This window comes from Zingiber officinale, chromosome 8A (assembly GCF_018446385.1).
Source record: "Zingiber officinale cultivar Zhangliang chromosome 8A, Zo_v1.1, whole genome shotgun sequence".
NCBI classification, from domain to species: domain Eukaryota; kingdom Viridiplantae; phylum Streptophyta; class Magnoliopsida; order Zingiberales; family Zingiberaceae; genus Zingiber; species Zingiber officinale.
The window spans coordinates 7,030,569-7,048,150 of NC_056000.1; the positions used below are offsets into that span (position 1 = coordinate 7,030,569).

The 17,582-nt window shown below is 34.5% G+C and overlaps 2 protein-coding genes across 4 annotated transcripts; both read left to right on the plus strand.

Moving 5' to 3' along the window:
- The first annotated feature begins 795 nt into the window (after positions 1–795).
- LOC122012174 lies at positions 796–4,876 on the plus strand. Of its 3 annotated transcripts, none has more exons than XM_042568628.1 (5): positions 796–1,124; positions 1,652–1,964; positions 2,774–2,901; positions 4,257–4,317; positions 4,412–4,876. In XM_042568628.1, the coding sequence occupies exons 1-5, from the start codon at positions 1,041–1,043 to the stop codon at positions 4,498–4,500; spliced, it is 675 nt and encodes a 224-aa protein (XP_042424562.1). In that variant the 5' UTR covers positions 796–1,040; the 3' UTR covers positions 4,501–4,876. The 3 variants fall into 3 exon arrangements, with proteins under 3 accessions (XP_042424562.1, XP_042424561.1, XP_042424560.1); XM_042568627.1 differs by having other exon boundaries at positions 4,429–4,876; XM_042568626.1 differs by having other exon boundaries at positions 4,257–4,876.
- Positions 4,877–9,067: 4,191 nt separating this feature from the next.
- LOC122012175 (dentin sialophosphoprotein-like) lies at positions 9,068–16,317 on the plus strand. Its single transcript, XM_042568629.1, has 5 exons — positions 9,068–10,119; positions 12,414–13,053; positions 13,708–15,097; positions 15,186–15,272; positions 15,971–16,317. Exons 1-5 carry the CDS (start codon positions 9,471–9,473, stop codon positions 16,292–16,294), a joined length of 3,090 nt encoding a protein of 1,029 aa, XP_042424563.1. The 5' UTR covers positions 9,068–9,470; the 3' UTR covers positions 16,295–16,317.
- The last annotated feature ends 1,265 nt before the right edge of the window (positions 16,318–17,582 follow it).

Genomic DNA, 17,582 nt, shown 5'->3' on the forward strand with positions numbered 1-17,582 from the left:
GTCAAGTTCCCTTTCCATGTATTGGTGAAAATGCATGATCCCCACCTATTTTATAAGTGGGGATCATGCATCCCCACCAATACATATAAAGAGAGTATTCTTTGCACCAGCTCCGGTCTAAATTAGACTATACTATTATAACAATCAATTAATAGATACTATAATTGTTTTAAGATGAGTTTTATTGCGTTAAAGTAATTTTAAGATGAGAATCTAATAATTTTGATAAGTTGATAAAGATTTTTCATATAAAAATACTGGTAAATTATGTTAAAATTCCTAATAATAATTTCAACTTTATAGTTTCCATGTTTTAAAAAAAATTATTTCCACTTCCTACCTATAAAATTTTATTTGTGTCATCTCTCTCATGCAAACATCGTTATCTAATTATCCCTCATATTTTTTTATAAAAAAAAAATCTAAAAATAAGTATAATTTTTCTTAAATTTAGCATTTTAAACTAGAATCAAATATATTTTCTATCAATTGAACATGATATTTTCCCCGCTTAATATAATTTCTCTTAAATTTAGCATAATTTAAAAAGAATTAATATAATTTTCAACTAATTAAGTATTATTTAAAGAGAATCTAGTATATTTTATATCTAATTGAGATGACAAAATGTTCATACTTAATTTGGTAAAATATAAACTAATTATAGTTTAATGTATTAAATTTAAATGGAATTATATTTATTTTTAAATTTTTTATTAAAAAATATGAGAAATAATTAGATAAATTAATGTATATTATATTTTATTAGGGAGCGGAAATAAAGCTATTTGGACATGGTACTATATGTGAAGTTGAAATTGTAATGGGGATATTTGCAATGATCTTACCACTTCGGCCACCGCCGGGATCGTTCGCCTAAGAAGGAAGGAATTTGCGCGCCTCCTTCAGTGCCCGGGGCCTTGTGGAAGAGTATTAGATTCTTCCAAATCCAAACTTTGCTTCTTGGTTTTTGCAAGCGAATCGGAGGATTAGGGCTGCCCCTTCACCGCCTCTTCCTGCTTGCGGGCGGCGAGGACTCGATGAAGAAGGGGGTATGGGTTATCTTCTTCGCTGTTCTTGCACGGATCCTGCTCGACGCCGATCGATACGCTAGCGCAGCAGAGGTCAGTGAGATTCTAAGCTCTCTGTCTAAAATCCAAGCTTTTGGGAACGGAGATGGTTGCTACTTTTGCTTGTCTTGCTCGTTCTTACCAAGGGATCAAAATCGATTTGATCACTTTTTGTTTGTTTGCACTCTTTGATTCTTCCTGAGAGTTTGTAGTATTCTGAGATTTTTGTTCTGAAGCTTTGGCTACTTTATGTACCTTGTAGGATTTTAGGACTTTGACTTTCCTACCTGCTTTTCGGTATATGTAACAAATGTTAAAGATGGTTGATACGAATACAATGTTAAAGATGGTTGATACGGAGATGGTTGGGACTTCACTGAGCAAAATCAGCTTACTTATGATAGAATAAATATGAACTCTTTCCTTTTCTATTTTACAGTTCAGTAGTACATTTTTTTTTCATGGTACATTCTGCAAAACGTTTTTTCCCACATCATATGACGGTGGATCAGCTTTTAGGCATGTAAATATGCATTCATATTTGTTTCTAGAATATCTAATTCTGCGACTATTGTACTCAGACCAATGGCACTGTGACGGATACCAACATTCACGTTGCTAATCCTGATACTGATAAGACGATCATTGTTGGCAAAGAAAATAAGAGTCCTAATCTGGATAAAGCATCCCAAAAGAATGTGAATGAAAGTTTACAAGGGATGAGAGATAAGTCATTGGATGAGCCAAAGCCAGCAAGTTATGGTGAAAACCACAGTGTTACAACCTCTACAACACCACCACTGGAAGATTTCCTTATGGAAGGGTGTGATTCATCAGATAGTTGCATTGATGAGAAGGATAAATTTGTTGCTTGCCTCAGAGTCCCTGGTGAAGGTAAGTTGTGGTGTTAGCAATTTTTCTAATAAACGATTAGTTGGTTGAAGGCATCTTTATTATGATTTATAAAGCACAGTAATGTTCCACCCTCTAGACACTTGTCGGTTGGTTAAAAGTTGACCCCTTGATTTACTTCACTTCACATAACCTGGGGACGGGTTGTGAGAGGCGCTTGGGGTGAGCGTAATCACCCTTTACTACAATGCTACAATAAATCACAGTAATGTTCCTCATGCTTTCATTAACTAACTGAAGTTTCTAGCTAGTCCGTGTCTATATTTCTCAATGTGCTATGAAACTGAATTTCATATTCCAAATAATACTTGTACAAAAACATCTCTTATATCAGTTCATAACTTTCTTGCACTGGCATACTACTTGATTCTCAAGGCAGTTGAATGCCTCTATTCAGTCGGTAATCTAGCCTTCGGACTTTCAAGTTTTTTGAAAATATGGATTATGTGGACACATCTACTGCCTGAAATATAGATATGTACCATTCACATCATTCTCAAAACTCAAAAAAGTTTGGATGTCAATGGTGTAAAGCTGCTTAGTGCATGGGAATGATTTGTTTCTATTGTACAAAAATACTTACCTTTAGCTTCAGAAAGTTGATTAGATATTCAATGAATGTGTGAAGAAAAAAAATAAAAACAGGGGTTGTATTAGGTTGATGCATGATGTACTTGAACAATTTATTTGGAGTTATAGCAGTATTCTAATTTTGATAACACAAGATTTTTGTGAGTTAGGTTTTTTCTATTGTGCAAACTTAGTCGTTATTTATTTTTTCCATTCACCAGATTCTACACACCTTTCACTTCTGATAAGGAACAAAGGGACAAAAGCCCTTGATGTTAAGATTGTTGCCCCTCATCTTGTCCATCCTGAGGATACGTTGGTCAATGTTAAACCAAATCTTGACAGGGAGGTATATCACAAAACCTTTGGTACTTTGGCGAAACTATATTAGATATCCATATTTCATTGAGGTTTTATGCACATTTGAAAATATTATATTCAACTGTAAATAATTGCCCAGTTGTGGAATGGATGCTATGATAACAAAAAAAAAAAACTCCCCAGTTTTGTTCTGTTGACTAATCTTCTTACGGTTCTGCTCCTTTATTTAGGCATATGCTAAGTAAAGGAAAAGTTCATAGCTTTCCTTTCCTTTTTCTGTTATGATTGAAAAATGCACTGGAAACAAACCTCCAATATTACATGTTCAGAAAATTAAATCCTTGAATAGATGTAGAATGCAATTCCTAGGAGATATCACAGCGGTGACAGTCATTCTTAGGTACAGAGACTGAATTTTTTGTCCTGTTAAGTGTAGGATTAATTAATGTCATTTAGATATCACAGTAGGATTATTACTTTTCCATTGTTAAGTATAGGCTGTGATTCTGAGATTGTTAAGTGGTTCACTTAGTTGCCATTATTAAAATTGTAGAAGGTTTTTTAACCTTAATTTTCTATTCTCACAAATAATTGTAGCTTGTATTGGAGCTACCTATTGTTCTTAATCGATCATTATGATGGTTAGTCAATTACAATGGTAATTCGACTGTTGATAGCTTCACATTTCATTTTCTCTGCTTAAATTATAAATAAACTTATCAAGAGTAATGTTCATGTTAAGTGATTGAAGTCATTCATCAGGACTTTTTAATTTCCTGAATCAAGGACTGGAAGTGAAGATAAATGATATGAAAATTGTGGAAGCCAATGTTGACCCACTGGACCCAGATATATGGACCTATTTTGGTCATTTTGCTCTTGTCAATGGATTCTGGGTATCAATCTGGATTAATAGTTACAAGGCAACAGTTGCCTCTTTACATGAACATAGTTCCCCTATCATTAAATGCTCGCAAGAGTCTGCATGTAGTAATAACTAATAACAGAACATCTAGTTTGGTTCAAAATCTTTAAGGAGAAAACAAATTAATCTTCAGAATCCTTTATTTAATTTTCCAAAATACATGGCATTTGTTAGTTGGCCCTTCATGGTTCAGTGCTTTCTGGATAAGGATACTTCTATAAAGCATTCAATTAAAGAAGCCCATTTAGAAAGCATATGAGCATGTACCAGTTCTAGTGTGATTTTGCCTCTACATTTACTAGCAAAAGTGATGATTTCTCATGACTTGAACAGTTTTCTCTCTCAAATCAAGTTTAATGGGTTTATTTTGTTGAGCAAAAATGCTATGCTTAGCAAATCAAGACCTTATATAGAATATATAAATGGTTTCTCAGTTCTCTTTAATTTTCATAACGCAGGTGAAAGTTTTTGTCAAAAATGGCGCAAGCGACACAACAATCACTCTTCTTGCAAAAGATGGTAATTGCAGCCTCAAATTTCAGAATACAATCTTAATTTCCCTCAAGAATGGAACCCCTCGAATGCCCAACTATCTCAGTCTCTTCTCCATTAGCATCTTTCTTACTGCAGTTGCCTTTGCTGGAGCTGCTTGGTTATCCATCAGATTCTGGCGCAAGCATGCTTCCAGATACCAGAAGATAGACACAGTGCTGCCTGTTTCGGCTGGTGGAACTAAGGAAGCTGATGAGTCAGATGATTGGGACGACAGTTGGGGAGATGGTTGGGATGATGAGGCACCTAAAACACCTTCAAAGCCCGTGTCGACTCCATCCTCCAACGGTCTTGCATCAAGGAAATTAAACAAAGATGGTTGGAAGGATTAGTTTTACATTTCCGAATCCAGACCCAAAATGTAACTGTTACTAGATTTGTCGGCAATCTTCCACAGGACTTTTTTTTTTTTTTCCACTTGCCAGGATGCAGACAATTACTACTAGGAAAATCTCTGCAGGAGTGCACACAACCTTTTAACAGGCGTTTATTGGAATGGAATTGGAGTGCCCCTGTTGGTTTCTAAGAGTATGCATTCTGCTCTTTTTTTTTTTTTTCTTTTCTTGAAGGTAATTTAATGGGTGTGTTTATTTTTTTGGAGTATGCATACTAAATTTCCAAGTCAAATAATGCTTTATTAGCTAAATTTACTTAAGAATTGTTTGACTTGGAAATTCACGAAGAATTCTCAGTAGTGTAAGTCATCTAAAAATAATTTTCTTTGCAAAAATACACATAAAGAAAGGAAGGAGAAAAAAAAGTAAATTTGCCCTCTTTTATTTCTCTGTAATGTAAAATATCTATGACCTCACAAATATTCTCATCATTAAATTAATTTATGGAATAAATTAGATAATATTGAATAACCATTTATTTCACCTCCATCTTAAAAATGATTCATTTTCACGGAAATATTTTCCAATTTGAAATAAATATACGTGTATTTTTAAATATTTTTCTACCAAATAGTATATCATAATTTTGAAGGTAAATTTGATGAAAATTGAAGATTTTTTTTAATTAACAATTGTATAATAAGCCACAGATGACGTTACTGCCCTGCCCTGCCCAGCCCACCCAACCCACCATAAGGAATAGCCCCTCTCCGTTACGGTCAGTCTGGCACCACGCGTAAACCAAGAAAATAACATATCAGAACTTCTGCCGTAATCTCCTGTCCCATTAGTTAAAACATAAGAAAAATATGTTTTTAAATAAAAACAATATTTTTCTTCTATCATTTAATTAAAACTCTGCCTATGACGATCGGTCATGACCGATCTTAAGTCCAGATTAAAAAAAAGGATTATATTAGATTACCAGCTAGCGTTAAAACTATGACAAATATTCAATAAATTAATCCATTAAACTATTGTGTTAATGTCAAGTTATTTTCCGGAAGGAACGCGTTGCAAGGTCCGAATGTAACGTCTCAACAAGGACCGCAACATCTTCAGAACTCGGGTGTAGTACTAAATATGCAAGTTCGCGTTACAGGGTCCGACTATAACGTCTCAACAAGAACAGCTACATCTCTATGAGAACTTGGGTGTAATGTTAAATATGCAAGAGTTCTCACACCGTACGTTGGATAAAACAAATATAATAGAAAAACTAATAATATAAGATTTGGAACATGAGAACTTTCACTAGTAAATCAATGGAGGTAGTAGATACGATAATTAGGAGAAGAATTAATATTTTGTGTGTACATGAGATAAAATGAATAGGTGAGAAGACAAAGATGATAGAGAACTCGAGTTTTAAGTTATCGTATACTGGAAAGAGTAAAGAAAGAAATGAAGTAGATGTTATTATAGATAGTTTGTTAAACAAAGGAGTTGTAGGAGTAGTTAGAAAAGGGATAGAATTATAGCCCTTAAGATAATAATGACGAAAGAAACTATGAACATAATTAGTGTATATGCACCGCAAGTAGGATTAGATGAAGCTATCAAATCAATGTTTTGAGACGACTTAAATGAATATTACAAAATATTTCACTAAATGAAATGATTTTAATAGGAGATGATCTAAATGGACATGTCGGAGTGAAAAATGAGGAATATAAGAGGGTACATGAGAGTTATGGGTTTGGAACGAGAAATGAGGAAGGTAAAACTATATTAGATTTTGCGATAGCATATGATCTTATATTAGCTAATGCGTTTGTTAAGAAAAGAGAAGAACACTTAGTCACATTTAAAAGTGGAAATAATAAATTGTAAATTGACTTTTTTATGGTTAAGAAGAAAGATAGAAAGATTTGTAAATATTGCAAAGTGATTCCTGGAGAAAGCTTAACTATCCAACATAAGTTAGTAGTGTTGGATATACGCTTCAAACATAGTATCAATAGAAAGAAAATATATACAATTCCTAAATTAAGTAGTGGAAGTTAAAGGATGAAAAACAAAATATATTTAAGGAAAAAGTAGAAGTACAAACATTAGGTGAAATATAGGATGACTCTAATACAACATAGGATAAGATGATATCAAAGTTGAAAATAGTAGCTAAAAGTGTACTCAATGAGTTAAAGAGACATGCACCACTAAGTAAGGAATCTTGGTGGTGGAATGAGAAAGTACAAGAGAAAGTGAAGGAAAAACGAATAGCTTATAAGGAATTATATATTTGTAAGAACGAGGAAAACTAAAAAAAATATAATAGCTAAGAAAGAAGCTAAGAAAGTAGTGAGTGAAGCAAAAAAATGAAACTTTTGAATAATTATATAAAAAATTAGATACAAAATAAGGGAAAAGAGACATTTATAAAATAGTTAAAGTGAGAGAAAGGAAAACAAGAGATCTTATTCAAATAAAGTGTATTAAAGATGAATGTAATAGGATATTAGTAAACGATGGAGAAATAAAAGAGCGGTGGAAGAGGTATTTTCACCAACTTTTTAATGAAGGTTTAGATGATCAACTTAACTTAGGTAATTTAAGTAGGTCAAATGAGTATAAAATTTTTAATTTTTATCATATAATTCAAACTTCAGAAGTAGAATAAACTTTAAATGAGATACACAATAGAAAAACCGTTGAACCAGATGATATTCCGATAGAGGTATGGAAGTGCCTAGGGAAACAAGGTATTGAATGACTTACAAAATTATTTAACATGATATTGAAAATGAAAAAAAATGTCCGATCAATGGAGGATAAGTACTTTAGTTTCCTTATATAAGAACAAGGGAGACGTACAAAATTGTGCAAACTATAGGAGTATTAAACTAATGAGTCATACTATGAAACTTTAGAAAAAAGTAATAGAGAAAAAGATTAAGGAAGGAGACCATAGTGACCGAAAATTAATTTGAGTTTATGCTTAGAAGGTCGATAATAGAAGCTATACATCTTCTTAGACAATTAATTAAAAAATATTGGGAGCAAAAATAAGTTCTACACATGATATTCATTGACTTAGAAAAAACTTATAATATAGTTCCAGGAGAAATTATATGGAGAATTCTAAAAAAAATAGGTGTTAGCGTAACATATATTGAATTAATTAAGGATATGTACGATGATGTAATGACTAGAGTAAAGCCGTTATGTGGCTCAACTGAATCATTTCTAATAAAAATATGATTATATCAAGGATCAACTCTAAGTCCTTATCTTTTTATACTAATTATGGATGAACTCACTGTGTACATTCAAGACATAGTACCATGGTGCATGTTGTTTGTAAATGATATTATTTTGGTAGATAAAACACGTGAAAGAATAAATGCTAAATTAGAATCTTGGTGGGAAACACTAGAAGGAAAAGTTTTAAGATTAGTAGATTAAAGACAAAATATATAGAATTTAAGTTTAGCAATAATAAAAGTAATGAGACAATTGTTAAGATAGGAGAGGATGAATTGTCCGGAACCGAGAGATTTAGATATTTAGGATCATTTTTGCAAAACGATGGAGGGATTGAGAGAGATGTCTTACATAAAATACAAATAGGATGGTTGAAATGGGGGAGAACATCGAGTGTTTTATGTGACTGTAAAATACCTCTTAAACTTAAATGTAAGTTCTATAGAATAGTAGTTAGACCTGCTATGTTATATGGAGCTGAATGTTAGACTATAACTCGAGCATATGAGCAGAAGATGAGAGTTGCAGAGATGATGATGTTAAGGTGGATGTGTGGACATACAAGGATGGACAAAATAAGAAATGAGATCATTAAAGAGAAAGTCGGAGTTACATTTATCGAGGAAAAGATGATACAACTATAGATTTAGACGACCAATAAATGCTTCAGTTAGACGATATGAAACTATGATAAACATGCATATCAAATGAGGTAGATGAAGGTCAAAAAAAAGTTGGTTAGTAATAATAAATAAGATAAAATTTATTTAAATATAAATGATGATATAGTAAAAAATAGAGGATCATGAGATAAAACATAATTATTATTATTGTTGTATCATTTAATTAATTAAATGAGGCAGGGAATTACGGGACAGTTGATCCGATCTATAAAATAACGGGGGCTGCAATGGGTCAAAGGGGTTGCAATGGGTCAATTGTTGAGTATGTTATAGTTGTTCCAGTCAGTTACCTACGTGTATCTTAGGCTCTTAGCGGATCCACCGCAAAACAAGCAGTTAAATACGAAATTACAGATAGGCCCTTACGGTTGTTTCATGTTACTGTAAGTTTCCGGACAAAGCGATTTGGGAAGGTGAGGGTAGTTTTGTCGTACGAGTTCTCTATTGCCCGCACCGCCTCCACCCGAAACCCCATCTCTTCGCCTTCCTCGTCGCCTCCTCTTTTAACTAATTTTCCTCCTCTCTCTCTCTCCCCCGCCGCCGCCCCTGCGACCTCCTCCCCTATCTTTTCCCACCTTGATCTCCTACCGCCCTAGCACCGAATTCTAGTTATCGTCCGTTTCGATCTCGCTGCCGTGACGTCTTTGAAGACGTCGCTTTGCTCTCTCGCTGCCCTTGGCTTGTTAGACCGCTCGATCAGTCCATTTCTTACTGGATAGATTGAAGATTGAGAGAGGAGGTTTTCTGTAACGGGTTTGTTTTCTATTTGAGGGATCCCGGTCGGTCTATCGATCGATCGGGAATTTTGAGAAATTAGGGTTTCTGGTGGTTCTTGAAGATGAAGAGGAGCTCGCGGCACCGGTCGCATCGGTCGAGGAAGCTCTCGAGGGATCGGTCTGACTCAGAGGAGGATGAGGAGAGCCTGCGGGAGAAGAGGACCAGGGAGGAGGAGACTTCAGGAGGCAGGGTTTCTAGGGATCTGATGTCGGAGAAGCAGAGATCCTTGCATGAGCATTCCGGAAAGGAGATGGTGAGCAATAGCAACGGCGATGTCTCCGGTGAGAAGAAACGGAAAACAAGAGAGGACGAGGAGGCGGTGGTTGCTGATCGGTGGAATGGTGGCAAGGAAAACGACGGGAAGCGGTCAAAAAGTGAAGATTTTGGTCCCACGGAGTTGGATAAAAGTTCAAAAGCAAAGACTGATGATATCAAGAGTAGGTCAAGCAGAAGGAACGATGGTCATAACGAAAGGAATGAGGATCATGGGAGTAGGAATGACTTCGCGAAGGGGAAGTCTGAGAAAGATTCAATCCAGAGAGAAGGTAGTTATCACTACAAGGATGGAAAGGAGAGGTTCAATAGTAAGGACAGGGAGGTCCAAGATTCCAGGCATGAGAAATCTGAAGATTTGCACAGTAGGAAATATGGTTCTAAGACTCTCTCAAACAATGAAGAACATGCAATGAAGAAAAATGCAAAAATTAATGGTAAGGAAGTGCTGAACCTTTTGGTAATTTAGTGACATGATGGTCTAATGCTTTTGACACGTGAAAGTTCTCTTTCTAGACACATGCGTATTTGTTAAGAGTTGCTGTGACAGTGCTGTCAAATTCTCTTCTATGCTTAATTAATTAAACTGGTAGATTTTTTTTTTTAATCTGGCAACATCATTGTTGGTAGACTGATACAGTAGTTATAGTTCATGTTTCTTTAGGCTTTACAATTTGATGTGATCCTTGATTGATCTTAAATGGTTAATGATTACTACAACTGTAGGAGGTGTGAAGGAGTTTACTGGCATATAATGAGAATGCTGAGTAAGCTTTGGATTTCAAATCCTAGCATTCAGATGAGGTTAGAAGAAATTAATGAGAGATATTGTCTATGAGAGCTTTTGTTACTTGTCTTCTCTAAAGGAAGAATTTAATATGGTTAAATTATTATTAGTAGCTTGGCCAACAGGCCATGGACACATTCTTGGTATGCTATATCTAGACATTTTATTTTCCTTCTAAGATTGTTTGTTTTTTACACATTGTATGGAACTAGAGCACCATGTTGTCTCTGGAAGTGGTTTGTGTCATGGATTCCCCAAATATAAGTCATCACTAACTTAGGAGGTGTTTGGTTGATGGGTTTGGGAATGAGGGAATGGAATGATAGTAAAAGATGGTGTTTGGATTGTGGGTTTGGGAATGACAATTTGGGAATGATTTCTAAATTTATGGGAATCAACCAAACCCATATAACTAGGTGGGTTTCATTTCCATTCCCATTCCTATTACACCTTACTATCAAACCCATACCCATAGTCATTCCCATCATTTAACCAAACACCACCTTAATGAACTAAATTTTTCCTAAGGATGCAATTTAGGGAAAAGGAGCTTGAAAATGATAGTTTAATTCTTTAATGCATGCATGCCTATATATTTGGGTGATATTAAATGCATCATACATTGTTTTTAAAATCTCTTTATCTACGTCATAAGGTTCCTTCTTAAAAGTACTACAATCCAAATGACTTCTTATACTTGAGAGACTATTTAGGGAGACAAATTTCTCAAATTGGAATCTAATCAGTTCTTATTGGAATTTGTATTTAGGGAGACAAATTTCTCAAATTGGAATCTAATCAGTTCTTATTGGAATTTGTTGGGTAATAACAGTTATAATGGTATATGATAGTAAGGCTGAAAAGACATGCAGATTATGACAATTTATCGTGCAAAGGTGGAAGCATCTTATAGTTCCAGTAAGTTTGGCTGGATGGTTGACAATATCATGACAGTAGTGGTGAAAGTTATGCTATTTCATTTTTTGTCTCTCTATATATTACCTTCTGAATCAGGTTGCCTCTAGTAAGATAAATCAAAGATTAAAATCAAAATGTTATAATGAATATAGAGAGGCTGAGGTTGATTTTGTTGTTGGAGGTGGTGGTTGAACATGACTAAGTTAGAATATGCGTGAGGGAGGAAGAAAGGAATTTTTGGCTCAAATAATGAGCTCATTGTCTTTATTAACAAAATTTTGTTGCATGGAAGTTATTAACACGTGAAAAAATTGTGTACAACATTTTCTTTACTCATATTCGTAAAAATAAAATTGAACAGTGCATTGGTGAGATTTATACGTTGTTGAATCCACAATAGTTTTCTAATGTCCACTATTAGCCTTTAATTGTTAGAATGATTATCTTGGTTCAGTTGCTTTGCAAATTTAAGAAATAGAAGTGTAAGGATTGCTTGCCTCCACCATGCTTGCCTTGTCTTTTTTTTTTTTCCAGAATAAAATACACCTTTTGGATAACAGTAGATCTATAGCAAGAATTAAGAAATGAAAAGCAACTTCTGATGCTTCTCTTAACTGATTAGTGTCTTAAATACCTTGTGCACGTTGCTTTTATTGGTTCCACGTGAGAATGATTTGAGATGTTACCTCAACAAAAATGGGGTTTCTGCATATCAGTTTACAGTGTTTGTATGTTCACATCTTTTCTTTCAGCTGAGATAGTTTCATGTCGACTTTTGCAAATTGAGTTATTTTCATTTATTATTTTACCATTTGATTGTTATGCTTTCATTTTAGTGATATTATCGATGAACCTGTCTTTCACTTTTTTATCACCTTATGGGTACTTATTTCTCTTTTGGTGTTTATAATAATGTCATGTATTGTGGTTTAGTCTACTACTTATATGCATTATATATAGGCATCTTAGTGGTTTATCATGAAAATTCTTGTCTGATGTGTTTTCTTGCATTTTCAAAATATTCAGTTACAGAAAGTCAAGTTCAGGATTTGTTGCCCCGTGTTGAAACAGAGAAAGGGCCTGAGAAACACACCCGAAGGGATGACACCGAAGACAAGGAGAAACGGCTAGAGGATAGTAGAGACACTGATGGTAGGCGACTTTCTTCTAGAGATCATAGTAGAAGTAGAAGCCATAAAGATGAGAGGCATGAAAGCACCAAGTACAAAGGTAGATACAGGAATGACTATGATCATCATGATGACAAGAACCAAGAAGAGCGGCCTTCAAAAGATCGCTCAAGTGATAAATCTGACAGATTCAACCTAAGAGATGAAAATAAATCTTTGGATGGCTATAAGAAAACTAAACCTCAGGACACTAATCAGGATGACACTTACCTTGATGCTCGTGACACCAAGCTCAAAGAAAGCAAAAGGAGAAGATATTCCAATGAAAAAGATGATCTTGGTGACCCAAAACTTAGAGGCACAAAAGAACGACATGAAATTGAGAAAAATGTTTCAAGTGTCAGTAGAACTACTTCTTCCTACAATGATAAACCCAGGTCAGGATATCGAACAGAGAAGACTGATTCAAGCCCAAATAATAAACAATTTAAAGGCTTTACGAGCTCCAATTCTCATTCTGTTAATGATCATTACAGGTGCACTTTTAAAATCTAAATTCATATATATTTTTTTGTTATTTCCTTGGCAATTGTACCTAACAGTGGGTTGTCTTTGTCCATTTCCCCTGCTGTATAAAGTAGCAAATATTGAACTGAAATGAACAATCATTGTAATATATTTATATTTGCCTACAGAGTTTGGCTTATAGTTGAAACGTTACAGTTATTTGTGGTTTGGGACTTTGGGCTGTCTTCATGGTATTCTTTTTCAAAGATCTTTAACTTGAAAGAATGACAATTTTATTTCCACACTAGTGGCAGACTGTAACTATATATCTTGGCTTCTGGTTTGAAACTAGCAATAATTGATATGGCTCTCTTTTGAATTTCATCATTGATTAAGATATTGATTTGACTGTAGCTTGATAGACTCGTTAGTTGGATTTCTTACTGAGCTATACATTATGGCTGCATATTGCCTCTCTTCATTTGTGGACAGTCATATAGTTGAGCAAAATAATTGGGAGATAATCTTTTCTTGCTAGTTGTTTTTGGTGGAAAGTGATTCATATTGCCTCGTTCTGTTATCTACAGTTTCATGATTTAGTATTTGAGGTGGAAGTTTTGCTAGGTATTTGATCTTTGTCTTGGTTAATCTGTTCAATTCTTACTAACTTATGTTCTCTGCAGGGACATGTCGAGGTATGAAGACTCAGGTCATAGATTATTGGCACCTGAAGAAAGACGTTCTAACCCAAGTCTCAAAGGAGATTCTATGACTCCAGGGCTGCGCGATAGAAACACTGCTCCTCGATCTGGGAAGCTTAGCACAAAGGATGACATCCATTCAGGTGAATTATTGGTAGAAACTTCCCTAAAGTATGATAGGGCTCCAAGATCAGATGAATGTAGTTCACCAAATCAGTCAAAGGCAAGATCTTCAACTAAAAATTCTCATCGAATTTCTGAATCTAAATATGAACGAGCTTATAGACAAAGCCTTGACACTGAAATTATCCAAAGGAATGCTAGCTATAAAGATGGTGATAGAGGAGAGTTTGATTCAGAAAAGCCAATTCCAGATGATATACCTAAGGCTGGAGTTAATGCTAGGGAATCAACGCCTATTGGGTCGGCACCTGTTTACCGAAGTAGCAATGTTTCAGACCGCTCACCTAATTATCTCCGCCCTCCACCATCTTCGAGGGTTGGGATTGACAGCCCGTCAGTCTTGGGTCCATATCAAGAGGATAATAAAGCTCATAGTAATGACCGTAGATCTAATAGCCGTTACAAACGAAGTGAACTTGGATTTGAAAGGGGACATGGAAATGCCTGGACAGTTGGCCCAAATTGGTCTGCACCAGCCACAAATGTTTTTATGCCTTTGCAACATGGACCACCTTCTACTGGATTTCATCCAGCAATGTCCCACTTTCCACCTCCTCCCATGTATGGAGTTAGACCTATGGATTTGGCACATGGTGGTGTTTCTTATCACATACATGATATGGCTGAGAGGTTTTCTAGTCATGGCCGGCCTTTTGGTTGGCATAATTCTGTTGATCAATTGTGCCATCCTCAAATGCAGATGTGGGATAGAAGCAATGGTATGTTCAGTAATGAGTCCCATATATACGGTAGGCAAGAGTGGGACGATAATGGACAGCTAATGGGCAGTAGAGGTTGGGAAATGGGTTATGAGATGTGGAAGGATCACAATGTTAACAGTATGGATCCAGCATTGAAGAAAGAAATGCAATCTTCAACACACTCTCTAACTGATGAACTAGTCCAATCAAAGTGTTTACCAACTGAAAGCAGTGGTGGAAAGCATTCAAGTGACACAGCCACTTCTAAGAATGATATGGAGTCTCCCCCCAAAACTGTATCGAAGAGGACATTTGAGCCCTCTCATGTTGTAGAAAATAAAAAAGTGAATTATGTTCCGAATTACCTTTCCAGGATTGATATCTCACCTGATCTTGCTAGATTGGAGTTGTATGAAATGTGCACATCCCAAGTGGTAAAATCCGACTCTAAAGATGTCTGCTGTTATACTAATTCTGGATGTTTTCAGGTATATACTACTTTCATATTGACAATAAAGTGGCAATATGCCTTATTTGGTTCTGTTTTATGTAAATTTATAATTCATTTTGTTTCAGATGAACAAAGATGGCAAGATCGGAAAAATAGATACGAGTTCTATTTTGAAGTCATTCTATTCCACTGCCAAAGATGATTTATTTAAGGTATATCCTTAATTCCTTATCTCATGAATTTTGACAAAACTAATGTTTTCTTCGTTTTAGAAGACATTTTATTCTGTCATGCTATTTCCTAGGAATATAAACTTTTTCTTGCCTAAATTAACATAAAAAATGTATGCATACGATACATTAGACTGATTGTTGTGTTAGATTTATGTTTCTGATACAATTCAAACTTGTCTGGATTCATGGCTGGGCCTACCTGGCACGACACGGTATAAGCTGTGGTTGGCTCGAGGCTATGTTCAGTGTTGTCTCCCTGTTAATGAGCTGTCGATTTTGAATAATTAATTAATTATTATTGTAATTTTTCATCTTTTTGGTTACTTTGGTATTCTTTTATAATATTTTATTTCTAAATTCATGGTCAGCCTGTGCTGGTCATGTCTAGCCCTGTGCTGTGGGCTGTCACTGCGGGTTGTGCTGGCACTGTGCTGCGGGTCTATGTGACCCAAGCACAGCCAGATGACACCTCTAACCCTGCATTTGAATCGGGGGCTGTATTTTGATCAGCTAATACCGAGCCTTTGTTTGACTTTCTCAATTTTGCATTGGAACACCATGCACTTGCTCAGACTCTTTTAAGGAAATCTTTGGCTGAGGGAAGCTCACGCGCTGATAGTGATGGCTCGACTTTTTTATTCTGTTGATTATATATTTATTGTTTTTATCCCTTGCAGAAAGCCATGTCCCTGTATCATAAACAAAGCACAAGATATGTGAAACTTGCTGCCCCAGAAAAGGGTTGTTCTGAAGAGACCAAAAGATTGGTTTTAGAATCTTCAGAAAATGAGGTAGCCCAGGATGGTGGTGACTCGGCATCCTTGGTGAAGCTACCTATTTTTGCTGATGATCCTACTGACAACATGCAGGTAGAGAATGCCATCGTTCAGGAATCTGATAATCTTGTATCTGATTCTGTTCGTAGTGCCGTTGCTCACGATGCAGGAGAGAGTATGGTAAGTTTAAGTCGGATACTTAATTCTGATGAAAATACACATTGAACAATTATAATTCTGTTTGCTAATGTCATTGCCCGTCTTTTTTTTTTTAAAAAAATTCCCTTCGATTTGGATTTCCCATTTTTCCCGTGTCCGTTGCTTATGAGGGGCTCAAGAGTACTTTTATTTCATTTTCTTTTTTTTTTAAAAACATTTAAAATATCATCAACCAATATTGAATCAAAATTTAAAATCATTTTTGATGGGAGGAAATGATCTCCACTTTGTTTTTTTTTAAGAAAAGGATCGGATTTGTGTACATTTCTCTAGTCTTATTTTTTTTTTAATTTACAAAAGCAAAACGTTATTTTTTAGAAGTACGAGGCTCGCAAGTCTTTTTTATTTTGGGTTGATTTGTTCATTTAACAGTTTATTAATTATATAAAAACAAAAAGATCATATTAAAATAAAACATTAATATCATGAATGTATTTTGGAGTCGAGAAGTTTAAATCTGATTTTGTTTTTAAATTTTAAGTTATTTTAATTAATTTAGCAATTTCAAATTAAATTAATGGACGGATTAAACAATTTTAAAATAAGAAATAAAAGTGGGATTCGAACTTCTTCACACGGATGGAAATACAGATTTAGGCGGAGACATGGAGAGTTTAAGGGGATCAAAATGTAATGGGTTTGATTACCTGATCAATGATAATGGGAATCAAGAATGAATATGATTGGAATTAAATAAAATTTTAATTTTACCTGATACATTACAAAATATTAAAAAAGTATAAATGCCACCATTATAATAGTATTATAATTGAAATAAAATTTATATTTTCCTTTTTAATCATTACCATAACATTATAATTGAAATAAATATTTTTTTAAAAAAATAATTATTCATATTTTAAAAAATAAAATAACAACACAATATGAAAAATGAAAAAGAAAAAAAATATATTATGGGATGACTGAACTTAAACAAAAAAATATAAAACATATTATCGGAGTTATTCGACCATCTAATTACTTGCTTGATATGTAATTATTTGCATAAACTCAACATATGCAATATATCATGAGCCTCTCAGTATATGCAATATGTTATATATGATTACTTGATTTAGTGATTCCAAAATAAAATAAATTTAGCACATTAATTAACATATTTAAAATATTATCAAAAACAACATCAGTAATAACATTATTCATTATCATTTTAAACATCATTTTCTTGCTTAACACAAAATAAGAGTTACTCAAATGACGGTCTAAATGCAACATCAACTATAGGACTTAAGCAAAATATAGACCATCCTATAAAACATCAACTTCAATAGTT

Excerpts from the sequence above, each read along its gene's own strand:
- LOC122012174 (XM_042568626.1), top strand. The coding sequence starts at position 1,041 with ATGAAGAAGGGGGTATGGGTTATCTTCTTCGCTGTTCTTGCACGGATC. Across the intron at positions 1,965-2,773 it reads CCTCAGAGTCCCTGGTGAAG|ATTCTACACACCTTTCACTT; the intron begins GTAAGTTGTGGT and ends TCCATTCACCAG. Across the intron at positions 2,902-4,256 it reads AACCAAATCTTGACAGGGAG|GTGAAAGTTTTTGTCAAAAA; the intron begins GTATATCACAAA and ends TTCATAACGCAG.
- LOC122012175 (XM_042568629.1), top strand. The coding sequence starts at position 9,471 with ATGAAGAGGAGCTCGCGGCACCGGTCGCATCGGTCGAGGAAGCTCTCG. Across the intron at positions 13,054-13,707 it reads TCTGTTAATGATCATTACAG|GGACATGTCGAGGTATGAAG; the intron begins GTGCACTTTTAA and ends TGTTCTCTGCAG. Across the intron at positions 15,098-15,185 it reads CTAATTCTGGATGTTTTCAG|ATGAACAAAGATGGCAAGAT; the intron begins GTATATACTACT and ends ATTTTGTTTCAG.